Consider the following 18,638-nt stretch of genomic DNA (forward strand, 5'->3'; position numbering starts at 1 on the left):
CTCTATTGTAAGCTGTACAGACAATGGCAGAGCAGGGACCTGCAAATCACTGGCTAGCTCACTAACCCCTGGGCCATCTTCCCTCACTAGCAGCACCTGCCCCCTGTTTCCTCTCCACCTTCCCTGACATCACTCTGGGATGTATTAGCAGGAGTGTGTATCATAGAATCATAGGTTTCAGAGTAGCAGCCGTATTATATAGAATCATAGAATATCAGGGTTGGAAGGATCTCAGGAGCAAGATGTGTAGGCAAGACATGAGAAGTAATTCTTCTGCTCTGCTCTATGCTGATATGGCCTTAACTGGAATATTGTGTCCAGTTCTGAGTTCTACATTTCAGGAAAGATGTGGACAAATTGGAGAGAGTGCAGAGACTAGCAACAAAAATGATTAAAGGTCTAGAAAACAGGACCTCTGAGGGAAGATTGAAAGAAGTGGGTTTGTTTAGTCTGGAGAAGAGAAGACAGAGGGGACATGATAACAGTTTTCAAGAACATAAAAGGTTGTTATAAGGAAGAGGGAGAAGAAGTGGTGTTCTTAAACTTTGAGGCTATGACAAGAAACAATGGGCTTAAATTGCAGCAAGGGCAGTTCGGGTTGGACATTAGGAAAAACTTGTCAGGGTGGTTAAGCACTGGAATAAATTGCCCAGGGAGGTTGTGGAATCTCCATCACTGGAGATATTTAAGAGCAGGTTAGACAAACACCTACCAGGAATGGTCTAGATAATAACTTAGTCCTGCCATGAGTGCAGGGGACTGGACTAGATGACCTCTCAGGGTCCCTTCCAGTCCTATGATTCTGTGACATGGCAGTAGCTCTTCACAGAGGCACTTGTGTTGACTCCTGCTTCTTGTTTCCAGCTGCTTTTAAAGCCTGACACCTACAGCTGCCAAGGGAGAGAGCCAGGACCATGTGCTCGGCCAGCTGGGTTGTAGTCCCCAGCTTAGGGCTTGTGGGTTCTAGCCTAGCACCACCCTGTCCTTCAGAGCAGCCTACTTCTGCAGAATCCCAACACCTTTAAAGCAAGAGCAATATATGGCGTTTACTTTTTAATTATAATCATTCCATTTCCTCTGCTTCATTCTGACTATGCCTTCCTCAGCCCCCTGGGCCTGCTGGTATTCTCACTTACTGTGGGGGGAAAAGTAACTCCACAGAGATCATTTATGCTAGAACAAATCAGGAGCATCTCCTCTGGCATCCATAGTTATACTGGGGTATAATTGCTATAAAACCAGAATGGCTACACTAGAGCAGCTGGACCCAAGAGAATGGCAGGGTGAGGATTACACTGGTCCAGATAAAAACCAGTTTCATGGGTGTTGCTCAATGGATCTGACAAATCACTAGAGCCATGAACAGTTTCAGCCATGATAACATTGGTGGGATGAGTGCAGAGCTGATCCAAGAGCAGTAGCTGGGTGTAGGCCAGTGGCCTGAATTCACCCCATGGATTTGATTGTTACATTTCTTAGTCGTCCTCTAACATCTTGTCATGGCTCGGCAGGGGAGCTGTGATCTTCCCATCCCTGCTCAGCAATCTGTCAGGGTCCTCCACTCAGGCAGAGCCAGGCAGGCTGGGCTTGGGGCCAGCGTTTCCTTTAGCTTCTCCTGTGGGTTCCATTTCTAGATAAGGGGAGAGAAGAGAAAATCACCAGTGTATGTGGGTGATAGGGCTCTCCCTTCTTCCTTTATTTCGAAGGGATGTGACCAGTAGCTGTGGCACCTGCTCCCTGCCAGCCTAGCCCTCCCATCCCCCCTTTCTCAGACACTCAGGATACATTCTTTGCTGCAGGGATTGCTGTAGCAGAAGGGTCCAGCTAGGTTGGTACTCTTTGTCCAAATGTGGCCACTTTGGCGGGCTCCAGAAAGAGGCATAATGTCCCCCGCTTCCCTCATTTCCTATCCCCCATGGAGTCTGTTCTTTGTGTAACAAAGGAGGGAATTTTCCCCAGCTCCAGCTGACATTAATGAGCACCCCTACTAAAGCATGAAGACAGCTGGCTCTTGGCATCTGATCATAGCCAGCAACAGGGACTTACTACACTTGTATCATGTCCAGTGGCAGTGAGTTCCACTGATTAATTATACATTGTACCCAGTTTCCTTTTATCCAGTCTACATTTCTTGCTTTTTGCCACTGTGTGCCCTTTGTTCTCTTACAGGATGCTGAGATGGGCCACCCTCTTCCCCCTTCATTATTTCATTCAGCTAAAGGTATCGGGATCTCCTTCTATTCTCTTTCTAGCAAAGCAGCCCCAGGTTTTTACTGCTCCTGTTCCCTTCCACTCAGCTCCAACTCCCTTCTCTACAGTCTGACTCTCCCCGCTGATGGGATCCAGCCCCTGGGTCACAGTTTGAAGAGTGATTGTTCTCTCTAGCCACCCTCACAGCTGTTACGTGGCCTCCAGGGGTTGCTCTGTACTATGGCATGGCTGCAAGGACACCGGGAAGCTCCCTTAGCCTAACTCATAGACATTCCTGCTGCCTGGGGATAATCATTGGGCCAAGGAAAGAGCAACAAAAAGGTATCAGGCAGGGATAGGATTTGAACTTGGGTCCCCCACATCCCAGGAGAGTAGCCTATAAGGGAGGCATGGCTGCTGGTAAGGGTTGGACTGCCCCTCCAGGATGTTTCTAGCCATGAGCAGGGCTGATAGTTACACCACGTACAGGTGACTCCTCCGATCCCCTAAGCTCCCCCTGCCTGCTATGCTCTGCTGCACTCCCCTCTTGAAAGGAAGGAAGCTATGGTTGTTGCTTGCTGGCCATCCAGAAGCTGAAGCAGCTGTTACCATGGTGACTGGGCTGATCATACTCAGCATGGCCGTGGAGTTTTTCAGCCAGCGATCTCAGGGCACTGCCTAAAGGGGGATAAGGATCATGCGCCCCATTTTACAGAAGGGGAGACTGAGGCACAGATGGGCAGGGGGAGAAATCACACAGCCAATAATGGCAGAACAAGGAAGAGAACCCAGGAGTCCTGGCTCCTAGGCCCGTGTTCTAACTCAGGACTGCATTGTCAGAGTGAGGGGGATGCACCTTCGATCGAGGCAGCAGCCCTGAGGCACACAGGACAGCTCCTGTCGGTGGGGACCAGCTGCCCATGCTGTACCTGGCCGGGGGCCCAGACAGGCCAAAGGACACCAGTTCAAGCTGGGCTAGAGCAGGAGGTAGGGAACGGAGCGTGGCTGTAAACCTCCCCCAGAGCGCGAGCGGCCAGCCAGGCATTGCCCAGTGGCGCACCCCACATGGTGTGGGAACCAGCAAGCAGAATAGGGGCTGGAGAGAGAACTAGGCCTGGAAATCAAAGCGCTCAGACCAGATAGCAGCTGCCCCAGAGTGGTGCGGTGGGAACAAGACAAGAGGTGTGTCAGAGGCTGCTGGTGCCTTTTGCTGGCCCAGCGGAGAGACACTGATGTGCCTGGGAGACATGGCTGAACTACGCAGTGTTCCCTTCCCGCTGTCCTGCCTTGGCAACGTTTGCTCAGGGCACAGGAGAAAGGCACAGGGGAGCCCAGGCAGGAACCCCGAGTTTACAGCCAAACAGCTAACCACCAAGCTGCATCACTTAGTGCCACACCCGAGATCCTTCGGTGACCATGGAGAAGCAGGGGCACAGGGCTCCAAGCTGCTGCCCCATGGGGTCTGACCCCCAGCAGTGACCCCCAACGGGCGGAGCTTCGGCTCCCTCTGAGCCTCGCAGGCAGCCTGGCTTTTAAGCTGCCAGCTCTCCAGTGAAGCTGCTTCCACTGTTACTATGACAGCCACCCACCCACATGCAAAATCCAGACAGCCACAAAATCCCGGCTACCATGAAGCATCCACAACCTAGAAAGGTCCGGTTTGGACTTTCCACACCAACCCAAGAGGGGTCCCGTTATGCCCTGCAATGGATGGTTGCCCTCTTGTGGTTCAGGGTTGGTCTGTGGCACACAGTGATCTTCTAGGTTCATTACTATTGCAAAAGAAAAATTGGGGAACATGAGAAGATTGTGGCAGGGGGGCCAGACGGGTTCCTCCCTCTGCACAGAGCTAGGCAGATCCTGAGGATATTCCCAGGGAGTTTTCTGAGCCTACCCTTGTGTCCCCAGCACGTTTGTGTTCCACAAATATCCCAAGCAGCTTTTACCCACCAGGAGCAAGTTCCACAATTGGAAGAGTAGCCCACGCTCGGACATGGCTACTCACAGAAGTCATCCAATCGGGGAACAGAAAGAAGATCACATGACTTATGTAACTAACATGCAGTTTGAATTTTGTATTCTTAACGAGCTGCTGAGGAACGCCCTCCAATCAACTAAGAAACATGGTTCTTGGAGGAGTACCCAGAGGTGCCGAGCAGAACGTGTGCCCCACACAAAACCCTGCCCCACCAGCTCGTTCAAGCGAATAAAGAAATTTGGGATATTACCAAATACGCTCGAGAGCTTTGCAGGTTTCCAGCAGACAGGGTATTCACCACCAGCAAGGCTACAAGCAGCAGAGGGATAATTGGGCTGGTGCAGGGGGAGTGGAGAAGTAATGAGATGGAAGTAAAGAGAATTGAAGATGACAGTCAAGAAAAGATCAGGGCCTGTAAGCTCTGGAATATTCCCCCAAAGGAAGCAACGGGAGCCTCCTTGCCCAAGATACTTAGAACTAGGCTGCTCAGGGCATGGAGGATCACCCAGTAGGAAGCTCTCCTGCCATGGCAGGCTGGCTACAGGCTAGGTGAGCAGGTAAGGTTTGTCCATCTCTGACTTCTAGCAGGAGGAATGGAGGGACTTTGACAGCACGACGTCGATTTTTCATCGACTTCTCAGTTCCACTGAGATTTCCATGCTTTGATTCAAAGCAATCCAGAGGGAGGGAGGGAGGAAGGTTCCATTCGTCTCTTACCTAGGATCTCGCTGCTTGGAGAAGGAGGGTTTCCTTCAGCCCCTGCAGCGCAAGCAGAGTGTTTCGGTTTGGACGTCTCCAGGCCAGCGAGGAGGGTCATGAAATCCACCACGGTGTCGATGTGCTGTGGGCTGGAGGTGACCTCCCTCAGCGCGCACACCGCGTTCAGTCTGCTGAAAGACTTGAGCTCAGAGATATTGGCCTGCAAGAACAGGAGGATGATGTTCAGGTCGTTCAAGGGGCAGGTCAGCATCTTCCTGCTGAGGAGGTCGAAGGCAGGCAGCATCTCGTAGATGGACAAGAGGCGCTTGTCCCACTGGAGGAGCTGCAGCATGTTGTAGATGACCACAGGTGCCAGGAGGACATAGACACCCCCGTTGGAGATGCTGATCAGCTGGAAGACAGAGAAGAAGACCAGCTTGCAGGGAATCACATCGGGAACATGGGGCTCATCTTGCAGGAGCCCTGTCTTGATGGAGCAGCTGAATTCATCTTGGAAAAAGACGCAGAGGTGGAGAAATCCCAGGTAGAGACAGGTAGCAGTGATAAGGAGCAGCAGCAGCAGGTTCCGCAGCAGGTAGGCGCCCACCAGGGAATGCGAGCGCTGCTTGCAGGCCAGGTACCGCTCCAGCAGTGGGAACTCAAAGTACCGCTCCCTGCGAGCCCTGAGGGAAAGACAGCGGGCTAGTTGGGGCCAGTTCCTCAGCTAGGGTAAATCACTTCACTGAAATCAGATTACACCAGCTGAGGACCTGGCCTGTAAATGCCACCTCTAGGGTTAAATCCCTGGGCCCCTGATGTCAAGGACATGTAGTGCTGGATGGATCAGAACACTGCCCAGGGCATTAACCAGAATCACAGGACCAGAGGGTTAGAAGGGACCTCAAGGGTCATCTAGTCTAGCCCCCAATGTGACTCGGGTGGGTGGGTGGGTGAGTGTGTTTATACTCAGAACATGTTTTGATCAACTTTTTTCTCGTTTGTAGCCAACACATTTTAAGTAATTTTGTTTAATAAAAAGATCAGCCTTTAAATGCTGGTTTTGTGCATGTAATTGAATTTTAATTTCCACCCAAATGGAGCATGACGCAAATCACGAGGAAAAAATTAAATCCTTCTCTATAGTCGCTAAAAATTGCAGCATTCACCCTTTTCTAGCATAATCAAAACGCAGAAACTAAGCAGCTGAAAAAACGTGCCTGGATAAAACGTAACCTCGTGGTTAGCAAAAAGTAATATGGGATTTAGGGCAAAGGCTGTTATTTCAATCCACGTGTGAATGACAACCCTCCAACGAGTATCAACCTTCCTTTAGGAAAATAACTCAAAAGTACAAAAGCAAAACAGGATTAAAATAGAGGCTTTAAATCAAGGTTTCCTGCCTGCTAATTTCCATCATGATTTAAATCAACCCCCCGTCTCCCCTTCTAGTAGATTATGTAGCTCTTCTGCATTTAAAGGACCTAATCCTGCCCACAAGCCAATCCCCTCGCACCCTCCACCCCGTCAATGGGAGTTTTGCCTGCATACAGGTGGTGGGACCCTAAGGAAACCACAGAGATGAGTTTCCCTAGGGTCCCATAGGGTTGTGCGAGACAGGAGCCCCCTCCCACCATGGTATCTGCAGCCCCCTGGCCTTCCACTATCAGCAGGATCCACACTGTGCATGCAGTTTATCCACAGCTGCTTCCTGGAGAAGAAGCCAGAGTCCTGGCTGCGGGGGTGAGAAGGGGGTAGGAGGCAGTGGGGGATGGGAGGAATCACATGTGGGGGGAAGGGGCAGTGGCCGTCAGCTGGGGCCCTGCACTGTTACCTCCCTGGGGGTCTGCTGACCCTAGGCCCAGCCCTGAGTGCTCTGTACCCCATTCACAGGTCCACCTCCAGCCCTGGGGCAACTCAGGCTCAGCCCCAGGTGGAGGGCGGCCTGTGCTGTGGATGGGATCAGACACACACATGCCAGACCAGATTGGACCACAGCCCCATGTGAGGTAGGGGATTCCAGGCACAGATCTCATAGAATCGTAGAATATCAGAGTTGGAAGAGACCTCGGGAAGTCATCTAGTCCAATCCCCTGCTCAAAGCAGGACCAATCCCCAACTAAATACTCCCAGCCAGGGCGTCAAGCCTGACCTTAAAAACCTCTAAGGAAGGAGATGCTACCACCTCCCTAGGTAACCCATTCCAGTGCTTCACCACTCTCCTAGTAAAAAAAGTTTTTCCTAATATCCAGCCTAGACTTCCCCCACTGAAAGGAAAGGTCAAGGAGGGTCCTGAGGAGATGCCATCTGAAGTTGCAGGGGAATACCACAAGGGGAACAGTCCCTCTGCCTCACCAGGGACTTGAACCCAGACCCTCAGATTAAAAATCCTGCAGTCCATCCCAGGCTGCCACAGAGGGCTCTTCACAGGGGAGGGAGTGGGGGCCCAGGTTCTAGGGATCCACCACCCAGCTCCAGTCTGTCACTTTCCCCTCAGAATCCCAGTGTGCTGAGGAACCCACCCACACACACCAGGGCAGGCCTGAGGGCAGCCTCGGTGAGGGAAGGTCCTGGTAGCATGGCCTCGGGGGAGCTGGGGCTGGGCGGGAACCTCAGTGCCGACAGGTTCAGAGGTCAGAAACCTGTCATGGAACCAGTCCTAAGGACATTCTCCAAGGAGACCCCTCGACCTTGCCCCACTAGAGAGCTCTCTTGCCCTGGGTCTCCAAGAAAAAGGACCCCCCTCCAGCGAGATGGTGGCTGCGGGACTACGCACGCTGGGAGTGGGAGGAGGAACCCAAAGGGTCAGTTCCCAAGCCACTGACTCACTTCTCAAACTCCTCCCAGAAGAGCCGGGCATCCGTGCTGGCCTGGCGGACCTTCACCATGTGCTGCACCAGGCGGATGGAGCGGTTGTAGGACTTGTCCAGCTCGTCGATGATGAAGAGCAGGTCGCTGTTCAGCGCAGGCGCAGCTGTGTATCGCCACAGCAGGGAGGGCAGGTACATGGCCACCGCGATGAGCAGCAGGGAGTAGGGGAAGGCCTGGGCAAAAGACAATGCAATGGCTGAGGCCAGCTCGACCGGCGAGAGTGAGAGCAGACCAGCAGTCAGAACAGACTATAACAGGAGCATAAAGGACAAGCCAGGAAGCAAGTCAAGGCCGTTCAGGGCTGCACATTCTACTCCTGAGGGCGTTCTGTGCCAAAAAAAAATTAAAAATTCTGCACACAATATTTTACAATTCAGCAAACTTTTGCAAATTTTATTTGTCAAATACATTTGCAGGCTCCAGCATGGCATTGGGGAGCACTGATCACTGGCTGCCCTGAGGTGGGAGATCACTGTGCAGCTCCCCACACCGAGCCATGACTCAGTGGTGAGGCTGCACCTGACCCAGCGCAAGGACCGGGCCTGCCCCAGAAACACCCCAGGGCCCTGCCCCTCCATGCCAGGTGCGGGCAGGCAGGCTCAGCAAGGCAGGATCCAAGTGTGAAGGAGTTTAGTGTGGGGGGATCCAGGTGTGGGTTGAGACCATTCTGTGGGGTAATCTGGGTGCGAGTGGCTCAGGGAGGAATCCGGATGCAGGGGGAACCTGAATGCACAGGGGCTTGTTGGGAGCTTCTGGGTAGATGAGGGAGCAGCTGTACAGAGATCCCTTCCCCTGCAGCTGAGAAGCAATGAGGGCAGGAAGCATAGGTTGAGGGGAGTTTGCAGAGCTTCCTGCAGCGGGGGGAGAAATCTGGGGGTGGGTCTGACCCAGCCCCAGATGCCATGAAGAGGAAGAGGAAGTCCCGTTCTCCCTAGCCCAGCTGGGACTAGCAGCTGAGCCCAGTGCAAGGTAGGAGCCACTAGCCAGGTCTTCCTCAGTCCCGCCCCCTGCCCCATAGTGATTTACTGCCCTGGGCACCTGAAACATACTGCTGGGGAGGGTCGCATGACTACTCTGCAGGGAAGCAAAGAAATCTGCGGGGGACATACATTCTACACATGGGCAGTGACACAGAATTCCCACAGGAGTAACATTCAGGAGGCAGGGAATGGTCAGGCTAAGGCTGAACAGCAGATTAGGAGCTGCAGCCCTGAGACCTAACCCCAGATATAATGATACCGAGCGATTACACAGTTCTTCCCACCTGACCATTTCCAAGAGCTTTACAATGGCTCATCCTCCCCATCTTACATATGGGGAAACTGAGGCATGGAGTAGGGTAGGGACTTGGTCTAGGTCCCACAAGGAGTCAGTGGCAGAGCTAGGGATTGAATCCAGTTATCCTTAGTCCCAGTTCAGTGCCCTATCCATGAGGCCTCCAAGGTGGGGGAGCTGGACAGACCCACGGGAACTCAAACCCCAAACAAGATTGCTCTCCAAATGAGCCTCACAGATCAGGACAATCCATTTGGCCCCTGGGAGCTGATGCAGGGTTTGCAGGGTAAATAGAGGAGATCCTGGGTGGGGGATTCTTGGAAACAGCAGAGATGGTTCTTGCTTCTCCACAGAGGTGGTTTGTTCAGAAGCTCTGCGGGGGCTGCTCCCAAACACACAGAAGTGGCGTTGAGGCCTCTCTACCCAATGAAGTGACCATGACCATATCTTTGAGATTTGGACCTTGAAGAGTCGCTGCCATGTGACACCCAGGCTGAGTCCCTGCCATGGACTCTGCATGGGGCTGCTCCTGGAGACCACTGGACAGTTTCAGTTGGTGCAGAATGGAGCTGCCCAGCTGAAGGGCAGAGCTACAGCAGAACATAACCACACTGACCCTCTAGTCACTTCTGGAGTCATTTGCCCTCAATTACACAAGACCTCGGTGGCTGGAGCCTGCCTGTCAGGTATAAATCTCCCTGTCGCATGCCAGGGCCATGATGGAGATCAGCAGGGATTCCACCAGCTGGGGCTGAGGGCAGGGCTTCCTGCTGTGGGGCAAATTGGTCTGGCAGAGTCCCTTAGGGTGCAGTGCAAAGTCCAGCCTGTCCCTCTTGCCTTTGGCTGACAGGGGGGTGGGGAGCACTGTATCCTGATGAGCTGTGTTCTTCGCCTGGGTCCCTTGCCCACCTGAATGCCACTGGCCCTGGAGATGCTGCATCAGGGGCTGATTTTCAACTCCTTGAACTGCAAAGCTCCCCTAACCCATCAGCCCCACTACCTTGAGAGTCCAGAGGGATTTGGCTGTAGTGTTTCCAGCAGCATCAAATTCATAGTGGATCAAGGAATCCCAGCAAGACGTATCAACGTATGCAGACTGCTTCCCTGTGAAGTTGGTGGGCGAGAAACAGCTGATCTGGGTCCCTGGAACAGAGCGCAAGTGGTTACAGCAAGAGGGAGGAGCTGCTGGACCCACAGGTGGGGATTCCTCCCACCACCATCCCCACTAATGTGGAACCCTGCTGCTCTGGAATCTCTGCGGTGAATGTGTCCAGCAGCCACATTCCAGCCCACGCCCCTCCCAGCCTGCAGCCACCCTGTCTACACTGCCCCTTCTGTTATGCAGTGTAGATAGCACCCCCTTGTGGGCACAGAACAGCCAGCAATGCTGTGCTGTCAGCGCCATCTGGGATTGCATGGGCCCCAATTTTAAACTCGGTGACAACACAGCAACATCTCTGCTGGCTGGGGTCATGCTGACTGTGGCCAGGCTGCCTGATTCCCTGCAGGCTGGAGCTGTGTGTTGTCCACACTCTTCACAGCTGCCTCAGAACTACGCATAGGCGCCGACTCCATGGGTGCTTTGGGGCTGGAGCACATACGGAGAAAAATTAGTGGGAGCTCTGCACCCACCAGCAGCTCCCCATGGCCTCGCCTCGTCCCACTGCTCCAGCTCACCTCTGCCTTCTCCGCGAACACGCTCCTGCATCCTGCTTCTCCCCACTCCCTCCCAGCACTTGCGCCGCAAAACTGCTGTTTCGCAGGGCAGGGAGAGAGGGGGAACGCGGTACGCTGGGGGAAGAGGCAGGGCTGAGGCAGGGATTTGGGGAAGGGATCCAATAGGGGCAGGGAAGGTGCGGAGTTGGGGTAGAGACTTTGAGGAAGCGGTTGGAATGGGAGCGGTCCAGGGGCAGAGGGGCATGAGCACCCAGTGGCGCCGGAGAAAGTTGGCGCCCCTGGGGTATCCCCTCCCTCCCTGTCTCCCCAGCAGCCCATGTAACACAGTCGTCTGGGCACAACTGGTCTTGCCCTGGCCCAAAAGGGTGAGAGAGTCCTTGTGGCAAAGGCGCCTGCCAGCCCAGGAATGGCCTCACTGGCAAAGCCAGGCTTGGCAGGAAAGTCTGGCTCCAGCCAGCACAGAGGATCAAGCAGTATGATATGAGTGGTTCAGCACAGCCTCGCTGAGCTTGTATACTGCCATCCTGCCTGCAGCCACACCAGTGCCTCCCTACACCTGTTCAGTTGCAAGGCACTCTGGGTACTTACCCCACAAACCAGTGGCCACTGCAGGGGTGGCAGGGCAGGAGTGGTCTGGTGAGCTCCTATAGACCACTGGCTAAGGGATCCCTCTCTGCTCCCCGTCCCCCCCCCCCCCCCGCCGTGCAGGCCATGCCTCCAGGGTCCGTGACTCTGCTGACTCCAGCTGTCATGTCACACTATGTGCTCAGATGGAGCTGCAAGCTTGCTGATGGGGTTGATACAGCAGGAATGCAGCTACCCATCCCTTCTCCAGGCCTGTTAGTTTTGGAGGAGGCCAGAGGAACTGGCAGCTGAGGAACTGGGGAAGTGCTATGCTCCTAATGCAGCAGCCCCAGCCGATGGGCTACAGGTGGGTCACTAGCTGAGATGCCTATTCTGTCAAACCCCAGGCAGCAAACCAGGCTAGACTTCGCTGCTGGTAAACACAAGTGCAGTTGTCGGCTCAGGCCAGGCCAACTAGGGTGCATTTACCTGCCATCTTGCCCAAATCATGATTTAGGTTTGGAAGGGACTACCAAGGAACCAGCTTTGCTAATGAAGGCATTTGAGATGATCCTGTCCCTGAAGATTTCATTCCTGTAACACCATGTTCTGATGCTTTACATAGACACAGAGTGAGCCACAGCTCTAACACCGTGAATAGCCTACAGAACAGTAGAGAGCCCATCAACTAGACTATTTCAATGTCCATTCAGGAGACCAATAACCTGGTGGCACCTCAATCTATGTTATAATCAAGGAACAAGCCAGCAAAAACACATCCATTTTATTCTCTCTGACTCCACCCGGCCTCCTGAACATTGAGTCCAAGAACAAATTTCTGAGGCAGGATGGAAATTACATCCACAAACCTCACATTTTCTAGTCAGACATACACAAATAGCCCCACAAACACACGTGTCCTCTGCTCCCGTGACTAGAGACCAAAGCTTTCCTGGCAGAAATGTTAAATCACTGGCAACACAGGAGCTTAGATTCACAGATTTTAAGGCCAGAAGGGATCTCTCCTGAATAACACAGGCCTTTTACCCCTGTATTGAGCCCAATGACTTGTGTTTGGCTAAAGCATCTTTCAGAAAGCTATCCAGTCTCGATTTGAAGACTAGAGAGTCCACCACTTCCCTTGGTAGTTTTTTCCAGTGGCTGAATACCATGAGGCCTCATACCGATTCCTACAGAACTCCAGCGTAACACCCACATTCAATGAAGGTTCCCCACTGACAGCTACTTTCTGAGATCTGTCAGTTCATTTCTAATCCATTTAACGTGTGGTCTATTGCTACCGTGGAGTGCTAAATTTTTTACATTAGAATGTTGCATGGTGCTAAGTCAAACACCTTACAAAAGTTTATTATAACTGACATACTTAGTTGGGTCATCCTGCTTGCTCTTTTTTAATATTATCACAACACTAGCACTCTTCCAGTCTTTTTGAAGTCCCCCAAGATTCTGAGATTTATAAAAAAAAATTAATATCAGCTGGCCAGAGATCTCCTCAGCCAGCTCTTTTAGGACTCTTGGTTACAAGTTTTCCAAGCCTGCTGATTTTAAAAATTTATCCCTAGATTTTCCACACTTCATAACTTCTAATTTCTATCAATTACTGTAGATTTTTTTCCATTTGTTATATATTGCTTTCTTATTGCTAATTGCTGCGTTCATTTTGCCACTGAACCAGGATGACTGTTAGCCAAAGCTGCTCTCTTTCTCAATTGTGGAATCACAGCTTTTTGGCCAACTAATACATTCTTTTTAAAAGAACCCCCAGTTTTCATTCACAGTTTTCTAAGTTTTTCTTTCCAATGCCACTGATCATTTTCCTCAGTTTAGGGAAATGAGCCCTTTTGAAACACCCAGTGCTTTGGGTGGAGGGATAGCTCAGTGGTTTGAGCATTGGCCTGCTAAACCCGGGATTGTGAGTTCAATCCTTAAGGGGGCCATTTAGTGAACTGGGGTAAAAATCTGTATGGGGATTGGCCCTGCTTTGAGCAGGAGGTTGGACTAGATGACCTCCTGAGGTCCCTTTCAACCCTGATATTCTATTACTGGTTGGGCCTGGCCTCGACTTGCCCATCAAATGTAATCAGCTTCTGATCACTACCCCCTAGACAACCACCAACTTCAGTCCAGTGGTAATTCATCTTTACTTATTAGAATGAGTCCAAATACACTTCCCTGGTGTTAGAGGCAACACCCTTTGTGTTAGAACATCATCACCCGTAAAAGAAGCTAATGATATTTTACTACTGGCTCCATGAGACCTTCAGCAGATGTCTCCCAAACTGAAGTCTCTCATAAGACCACAACTTTTCTGATCACACATTACAGTAAGGTTGATCCAGGGGTTGCTCCCCTGGTCCAGCCTGCCTTGTATTCATTCTCTGACCAGAACCATAATTTGTACAAGTTAGTGAAAAAATCATCTTGATAGTTAATTATATAGCAATATGCATTTGGGAATATTTCTTCATCGTCCCAGCTAAGCAATGGTTGGCTTCTGTCATGAGGTGAGTATCCCTCATAAATGTCTCTCACAGCAGGTCTAATTGTAAAGGATATTCTTAATATTCAGGGAAACGTCTAACACTGTTTTGGAAGACGCTTAGCAGGTTCCCTCTCTAACATCATGTAGAGGGGAGTTCCACAGGCTAAACACACATTGTGCAAATAGGCATCTCCCTTTTGATTGTACTAGATGCTCTCTCTCTTCCAGGAGCAGCAACTGAACCAACAAAGGGGACTTAAGAAAAATTGTGACATAACCCGCTTATCTACCCCCACACACCCCTCTCTCTCAGCAAGAACACAGGGCATATAGCAGTGGAATGGACAGAAAGAGGTAGAAAGCAAGGAAGCCAGCCCAAAGCCTCTGAAGGCAAAAACAGATCATCCTCCAAGTCCATGTTTAGCTTGAGGTTAAGATGCATCCAACTGTGTTATCAATGAAACTTTGTGTAATAGGATCCCAGGCCAGGTCCTATAACTGGAGAAAGAAGAGTCAATTCAAGCACTGTCAGCATCCCAGTGCTAGCTGGGCTGGCTCCCCAAGGGGCTGCAGCGACAGAGAAAACCACAGCCTTCGAGAACATCCAGGGGCAGGAGAGAGAGAGCGGACTGAACGAGACCACCGATAATGCAGGCAACCAGCTAGTGAGGTGCAATGCCAACCACGTCAGCATAAGAACTGGGAACCCTGAGGAGAGGGCAGCAGCCGTTGTTTTTGTCAGAATTGTGGCAAGTTGTGTCCAAGATTATATGCTGGCTAAGGAATGGTCCCACCAGCAGCAGCACCCTACTTAGATCAGAAGCTCTTTGGGGCTTTCTGTTCTCTTTGCACAGTGCCTTGAACCATGGGGCCCTGGGCCGTGACGGGGGCTTCAAGGCACTATTGCAACACAGATGATAAACACCACAGATTCTCCAGTGGAGCAAAGAGTGTTCACAGGAATATAGGAACTGGCAGCCTGGATCAGACCGAGGTCTATCTAGCTCAGTGGCCTGGCTTAGACAGCGACCAGAACCAGATTCTTCAGATGGAAGAACCTTGCAGTGGCAGATGTGGGACAGTCAACACCCCATTAAGGTCTCATCCTAACCCCTAGTAATTAGAGGGTGGAGCAAGTACTGAAATAGCACAAGGTTTTAACATCCTTCTGAAACTCTTCCACACCCCCAGAACTCCCCCCATAAACACCCCCCCACTCCTTGAACCTTCCACGTACCTGTGATGCACTAGCAGAACTAGAGCCAGTGGGGTCCGTGCTGCATACCCTGCTCCTGCCCTAGATCTTTCTACCCTTAATGATGATCTAAACCCAGTCCTGATAACACACCACCCTGCAACTTACCCATGGAAAACTCCCGCGCAAACGCCAGGGACACCAGGAACAGGGGCAGGCCCACCGCGACAAACTTCACAACGCGGTCGCACGGTAACTCCAGGCGAAGGCCTTTGGCTCGGGAGCCACTGGGTTCCGGGAGCAAAGCATCAGAGAGCATGTACTCGGCCGCCGTATGTGCGATAGACATGACTCCAGGAGTAGAGAAGATGCAGATGCTGCTGTTGTTTATGGCTTGATCCCGGCAGAGCGGTAGCTAGCAGGGCACGAGCACTTGTGGGGTTGAAAGCTGTATTTGGCCAGTATTATGTACCAGGCAGTGGTAAATGACACCATGTACATTGCTAATTACAAGGGAAGCCTTTTCTCTAGGAAAGTTACAAATAGCCTTTCCTCAAATAGAGCAACCAGAGTCGCAGCAGCAGGGCCTCACTGATTGCTGAGCCCTGGCGTGCCTCACCCAGCCACAGGCAACCCCACGAAAGCTTGCGTCCTTGTGGTTTTACAGCCTTCTCTCATAAACAGATTTATTTCTAGCAGCGATTTTAAGGGGTGTGGAGCCGCTGGGCTATTTTCACATCCAGTAATGAGCAGGAGGGTTGGCAGGGAGGCACAATCCCAGCCCCAGCTCCCATGCCTGGGGGTAGGCGATGCACGCACGTGTCAGCTGTAATGACCTCTGACACTCACTGCAAGGTGAGTGATTCTCAGCCAGGCAGATCCCCAGCCCCGCGGGCAGCCATTAGTGGCACGATACAGCGGGGCCTTTCTACAGCCTGACACCACTCCAGGCCCAGCAGGGCTGCAAGGCGAGGATGGTAGGCGTTTATCAGGCCAAGCCCCAGCCTCCAGCAGACACTCACGCATGCACCTACCTGAGGGAAGGGACACTGCTGAGCACAAGAGCTGACGGCCCCTCAGGGCAGGTAGAGAGGAGCAGGCAAGGAACCCGTACTAGGGATCTGCAGATCTAGTGCATAGGGCAGATTTTCAAAGATATTGAGGTACCTCACCGGTCCACCCTCTTCTCCAGAGCCAGCAGCCTTTGACCTGTGACTCTGCTTCTAGAGGTCCAGTGCAGTTTTTTCCACATCATTTCCTCCTGGTTGCATGGACAGTTGTAGTCTTTCAGGGACAAGAGCCACGGTAGCAATCCCACTGCCCCCTCCCCCTGCTCAGGTGGCCCATGCCAGACTCAACTGGGTGCAGCACTCTGCCTAGTTAAGCTCAGTGGCAGGTCCCTTGCTTCCCCATCCCCAAACAGCCACCCCTTTATAAGTTGACCTGCTTGCTCAGGATTTCACCCCTACCCCATGGCCAAACACTGCTGAGCCTCCCCCACGCAGGCTTGTCAGAGGCACTTGAGTATAAAAGGCGCCCAAGCTTGTGCGCCTGGGCTCTTAGCAGGCCTCTCTGGTTGCTTGGACACTCTAGCCCCTTGCTTTTGACTGCAGCAGCTTCTTGCCCAGCCATCCTCACCCCTCCCCATCCAGAGCCCGGGGACAGGTGCAGACCTTCTCCTGGCTCTCCTGATGGGTCCATACCACCTTTCTGGCGAGACTAACCCTGGAAAAGAGAGGCGGTCTAGCCTGGATGAGTCCCAAGAGACTATCTCCTTGTTCTGCAGCTGTCTGTCCATCATCTCTTTGCCACGGGCCCCCACTGAATTAGCAGGGGCAGGACCCTGTTAGAGCCCTCTGGACAGAAGTTTAGACCCCGCTTTGAGTTACTTACAGCACATCAGCGTGTCTCACTCTACGGCCATGGACAAGCTCAAGAATGGAGTGGAGGGGTCAGTGAGGTGCTCTCCTTCCAGTTGTAAGCCAAATAGGACACACCTGGAGATCCCCTTAAGATTCCAGCCACATGGACAATCCAGTATTTAACACAACTCCTCCCCACCCTGCAAAACCAGAAACCTTCAAACCCTAGTGTACCACCACTTAACCTCTCCCCTCCCAGCCACTGCTCAACAAGGACCTGGGGCTTTGCCCTATGTCCTCACGGTCAGCAAACCTGTGTCCCACTGGATCAAAGGAGTGCATGTGGCGGTTGGGGGCAGGATAAACTGTAGAGATAAGAGCCCTCTACTAAGGACGCTATGCCCCCTCTCAAACCCCTCTGCAGAGGAAAGCCCTAGGCCAGCATGAGCTAATGAACTCTCCCATCTGGCCCACACACTGACATCTTAGACATGGCAATGGTTACTTTACATGGGCTCAGCCGTCTCTGTCCTACAATGGGCCTGTGCTGTGCTGTAGCCAGGGTGGGCTCTGTGCTGGAGGGAAGGATTAACTGATTCTAAGTCAGAGATCATAGTCTGGCTGTATAACACAAGTCACAGGAGGGTTAACCCCTTTCTATGGAGAGCAAGCACTAGAACCGTTGTGACACACAGACAGGGCAAGGCTGTATGGGGCTGGCTGGCAAGAATCACCATCCCCTGCCCCTTGCTGAGCTCCGCTGAGGGGGTTTTATGTTGATCTTGCATTTGACAGTTTGTCTTAGAATGAATTTGCTGTTGTGCCATCAAAGAATTGGGTGTCACAGCACAGCACCCAGGGTTCCTGCCGGGCCACTAGGGAAAACCTGCTTCTGCAGGGCTGGAAGCAAGCTGCAGAGCTGAGGGAATCCCAGCAGGAAGGCAAGTTATGTTGCCACGGGAGCTGTGGGCAGGGGGGCGGGAAGGCTCCAGCACAAAACTGCATGCATTCTGTGCAGTCTCTTGGCCAAGGCAAAGCCACGGCTGTATTTACACTGTGTGGTTTACAAATGAACATTACAAACGTCTGTGGCGGCGAAGAGCTCAGATCCCAGACACGGGCCTGCCCCATGGTCAACTGCCTGAATACACATTCCTGCCAGAATGGCAGTTCAGATAGAGCAATTCACAGAGCTCCTGCATGTAAGGAAGGGCTGTGCTGCCCCACTCCATGCACCCTGGGCCCTGGCCATGCTGCCAGCAGTACGGAGTGTGAATGGGGCTAGCACTAGAATGCAGCCCCTGATGGAATTAAATGAGGGGAGGCTGCGAGACTTGTGACTCCATCTCTTATGAAATCAGAGATTAGCTCCAAAATTTGGAGACTTCCCCATCCCCAGCAGTGTGCATCTCCGGCCAGGGTCATAGAAAGAGGGCACAGCTGCCCCAGAGCCCCCTTCCCCACCCCTCGAACACCAGGGTCACCAAGTGCACCCGTGGCCATGTAGGGTCCCTTCAACACACGGTGAGCTTGGGGAAACCCACCTCATTTGTGAGCAGGATCCCAGCCTTGCACTTCCCTCCTCTCCCTGGGTCACACACCCAGCCCGTCAATACCTCCAACCCAGGGCCTTAGAGGGGAAGCTGAGCCCCACCAGCTCAGCCCAGCAGTCAGTCAGTCACTCCTCCCAAGCAGGGTTTCGTAGCACAGTGCACAGCAAAATGGGTCATTCTGGTGCCTCTTGCTGGTGGCAGCTGACATCTCAGTGGTGGGAAGCCCCATGGCCGAGACAACCTGGCTTTCTCCCAGATTACACAACTCCTAACA

The 18,638-nt window shown here is 52.4% G+C and overlaps 1 protein-coding gene across 3 annotated transcripts; it reads right to left on the reverse strand.

Annotated features, from left to right (window-relative positions):
• Positions 1 to 751: 751 nt before the first annotated feature.
• Positions 752 to 18,564, reverse strand: PANX3 (pannexin 3). 3 transcript variants are annotated; one of them, XM_030538342.1, is made up of 6 exons: positions 18,356 to 18,564; positions 15,118 to 17,011; positions 10,011 to 10,153; positions 7,694 to 7,908; positions 4,886 to 5,550; positions 752 to 1,630 (listed from the first exon to the last, which is right to left on the reverse strand). In XM_030538342.1, exons 2-6 carry the CDS (start codon positions 15,296 to 15,298, stop codon positions 1,563 to 1,565), a joined length of 1,272 nt encoding a protein of 423 aa, XP_030394202.1. In that variant the 5' UTR covers positions 15,299 to 17,011; positions 18,356 to 18,564; the 3' UTR covers positions 752 to 1,562. The 3 variants fall into 3 exon arrangements, with proteins under 3 accessions (XP_030394202.1, XP_030394201.1, XP_030394200.1); XM_030538341.1 differs by having other exon boundaries at positions 15,118 to 17,027; XM_030538340.1 differs by having other exon boundaries at positions 15,118 to 18,564.
• Between the last annotated feature and the right edge of the window lie 74 nt (positions 18,565 to 18,638).

This window comes from Gopherus evgoodei, chromosome 19 (assembly GCF_007399415.2).
Source record: "Gopherus evgoodei ecotype Sinaloan lineage chromosome 19, rGopEvg1_v1.p, whole genome shotgun sequence".
Taxonomy (NCBI): domain Eukaryota; kingdom Metazoa; phylum Chordata; order Testudines; family Testudinidae; genus Gopherus; species Gopherus evgoodei.

Excerpts from the sequence above, each read along its gene's own strand:
- PANX3 (XM_030538342.1), bottom strand. The coding sequence starts at position 15,298 with ATGTCTATCGCACATACGGCGGCCGAGTACATGCTCTCTGATGCTTTG. Across the intron at positions 7,909-10,010 it reads AATCCCTCTGGACTCTCAAG|GCCTTCCCCTACTCCCTGCT; the intron begins GTAGTGGGGCTG and ends TCTTTTGCCCAG. Across the intron at positions 5,551-7,693 it reads TTCTGGGAGGAGTTTGAGAA|GGCTCGCAGGGAGCGGTACT; the intron begins GTGAGTCAGTGG and ends TCTTTCCCTCAG.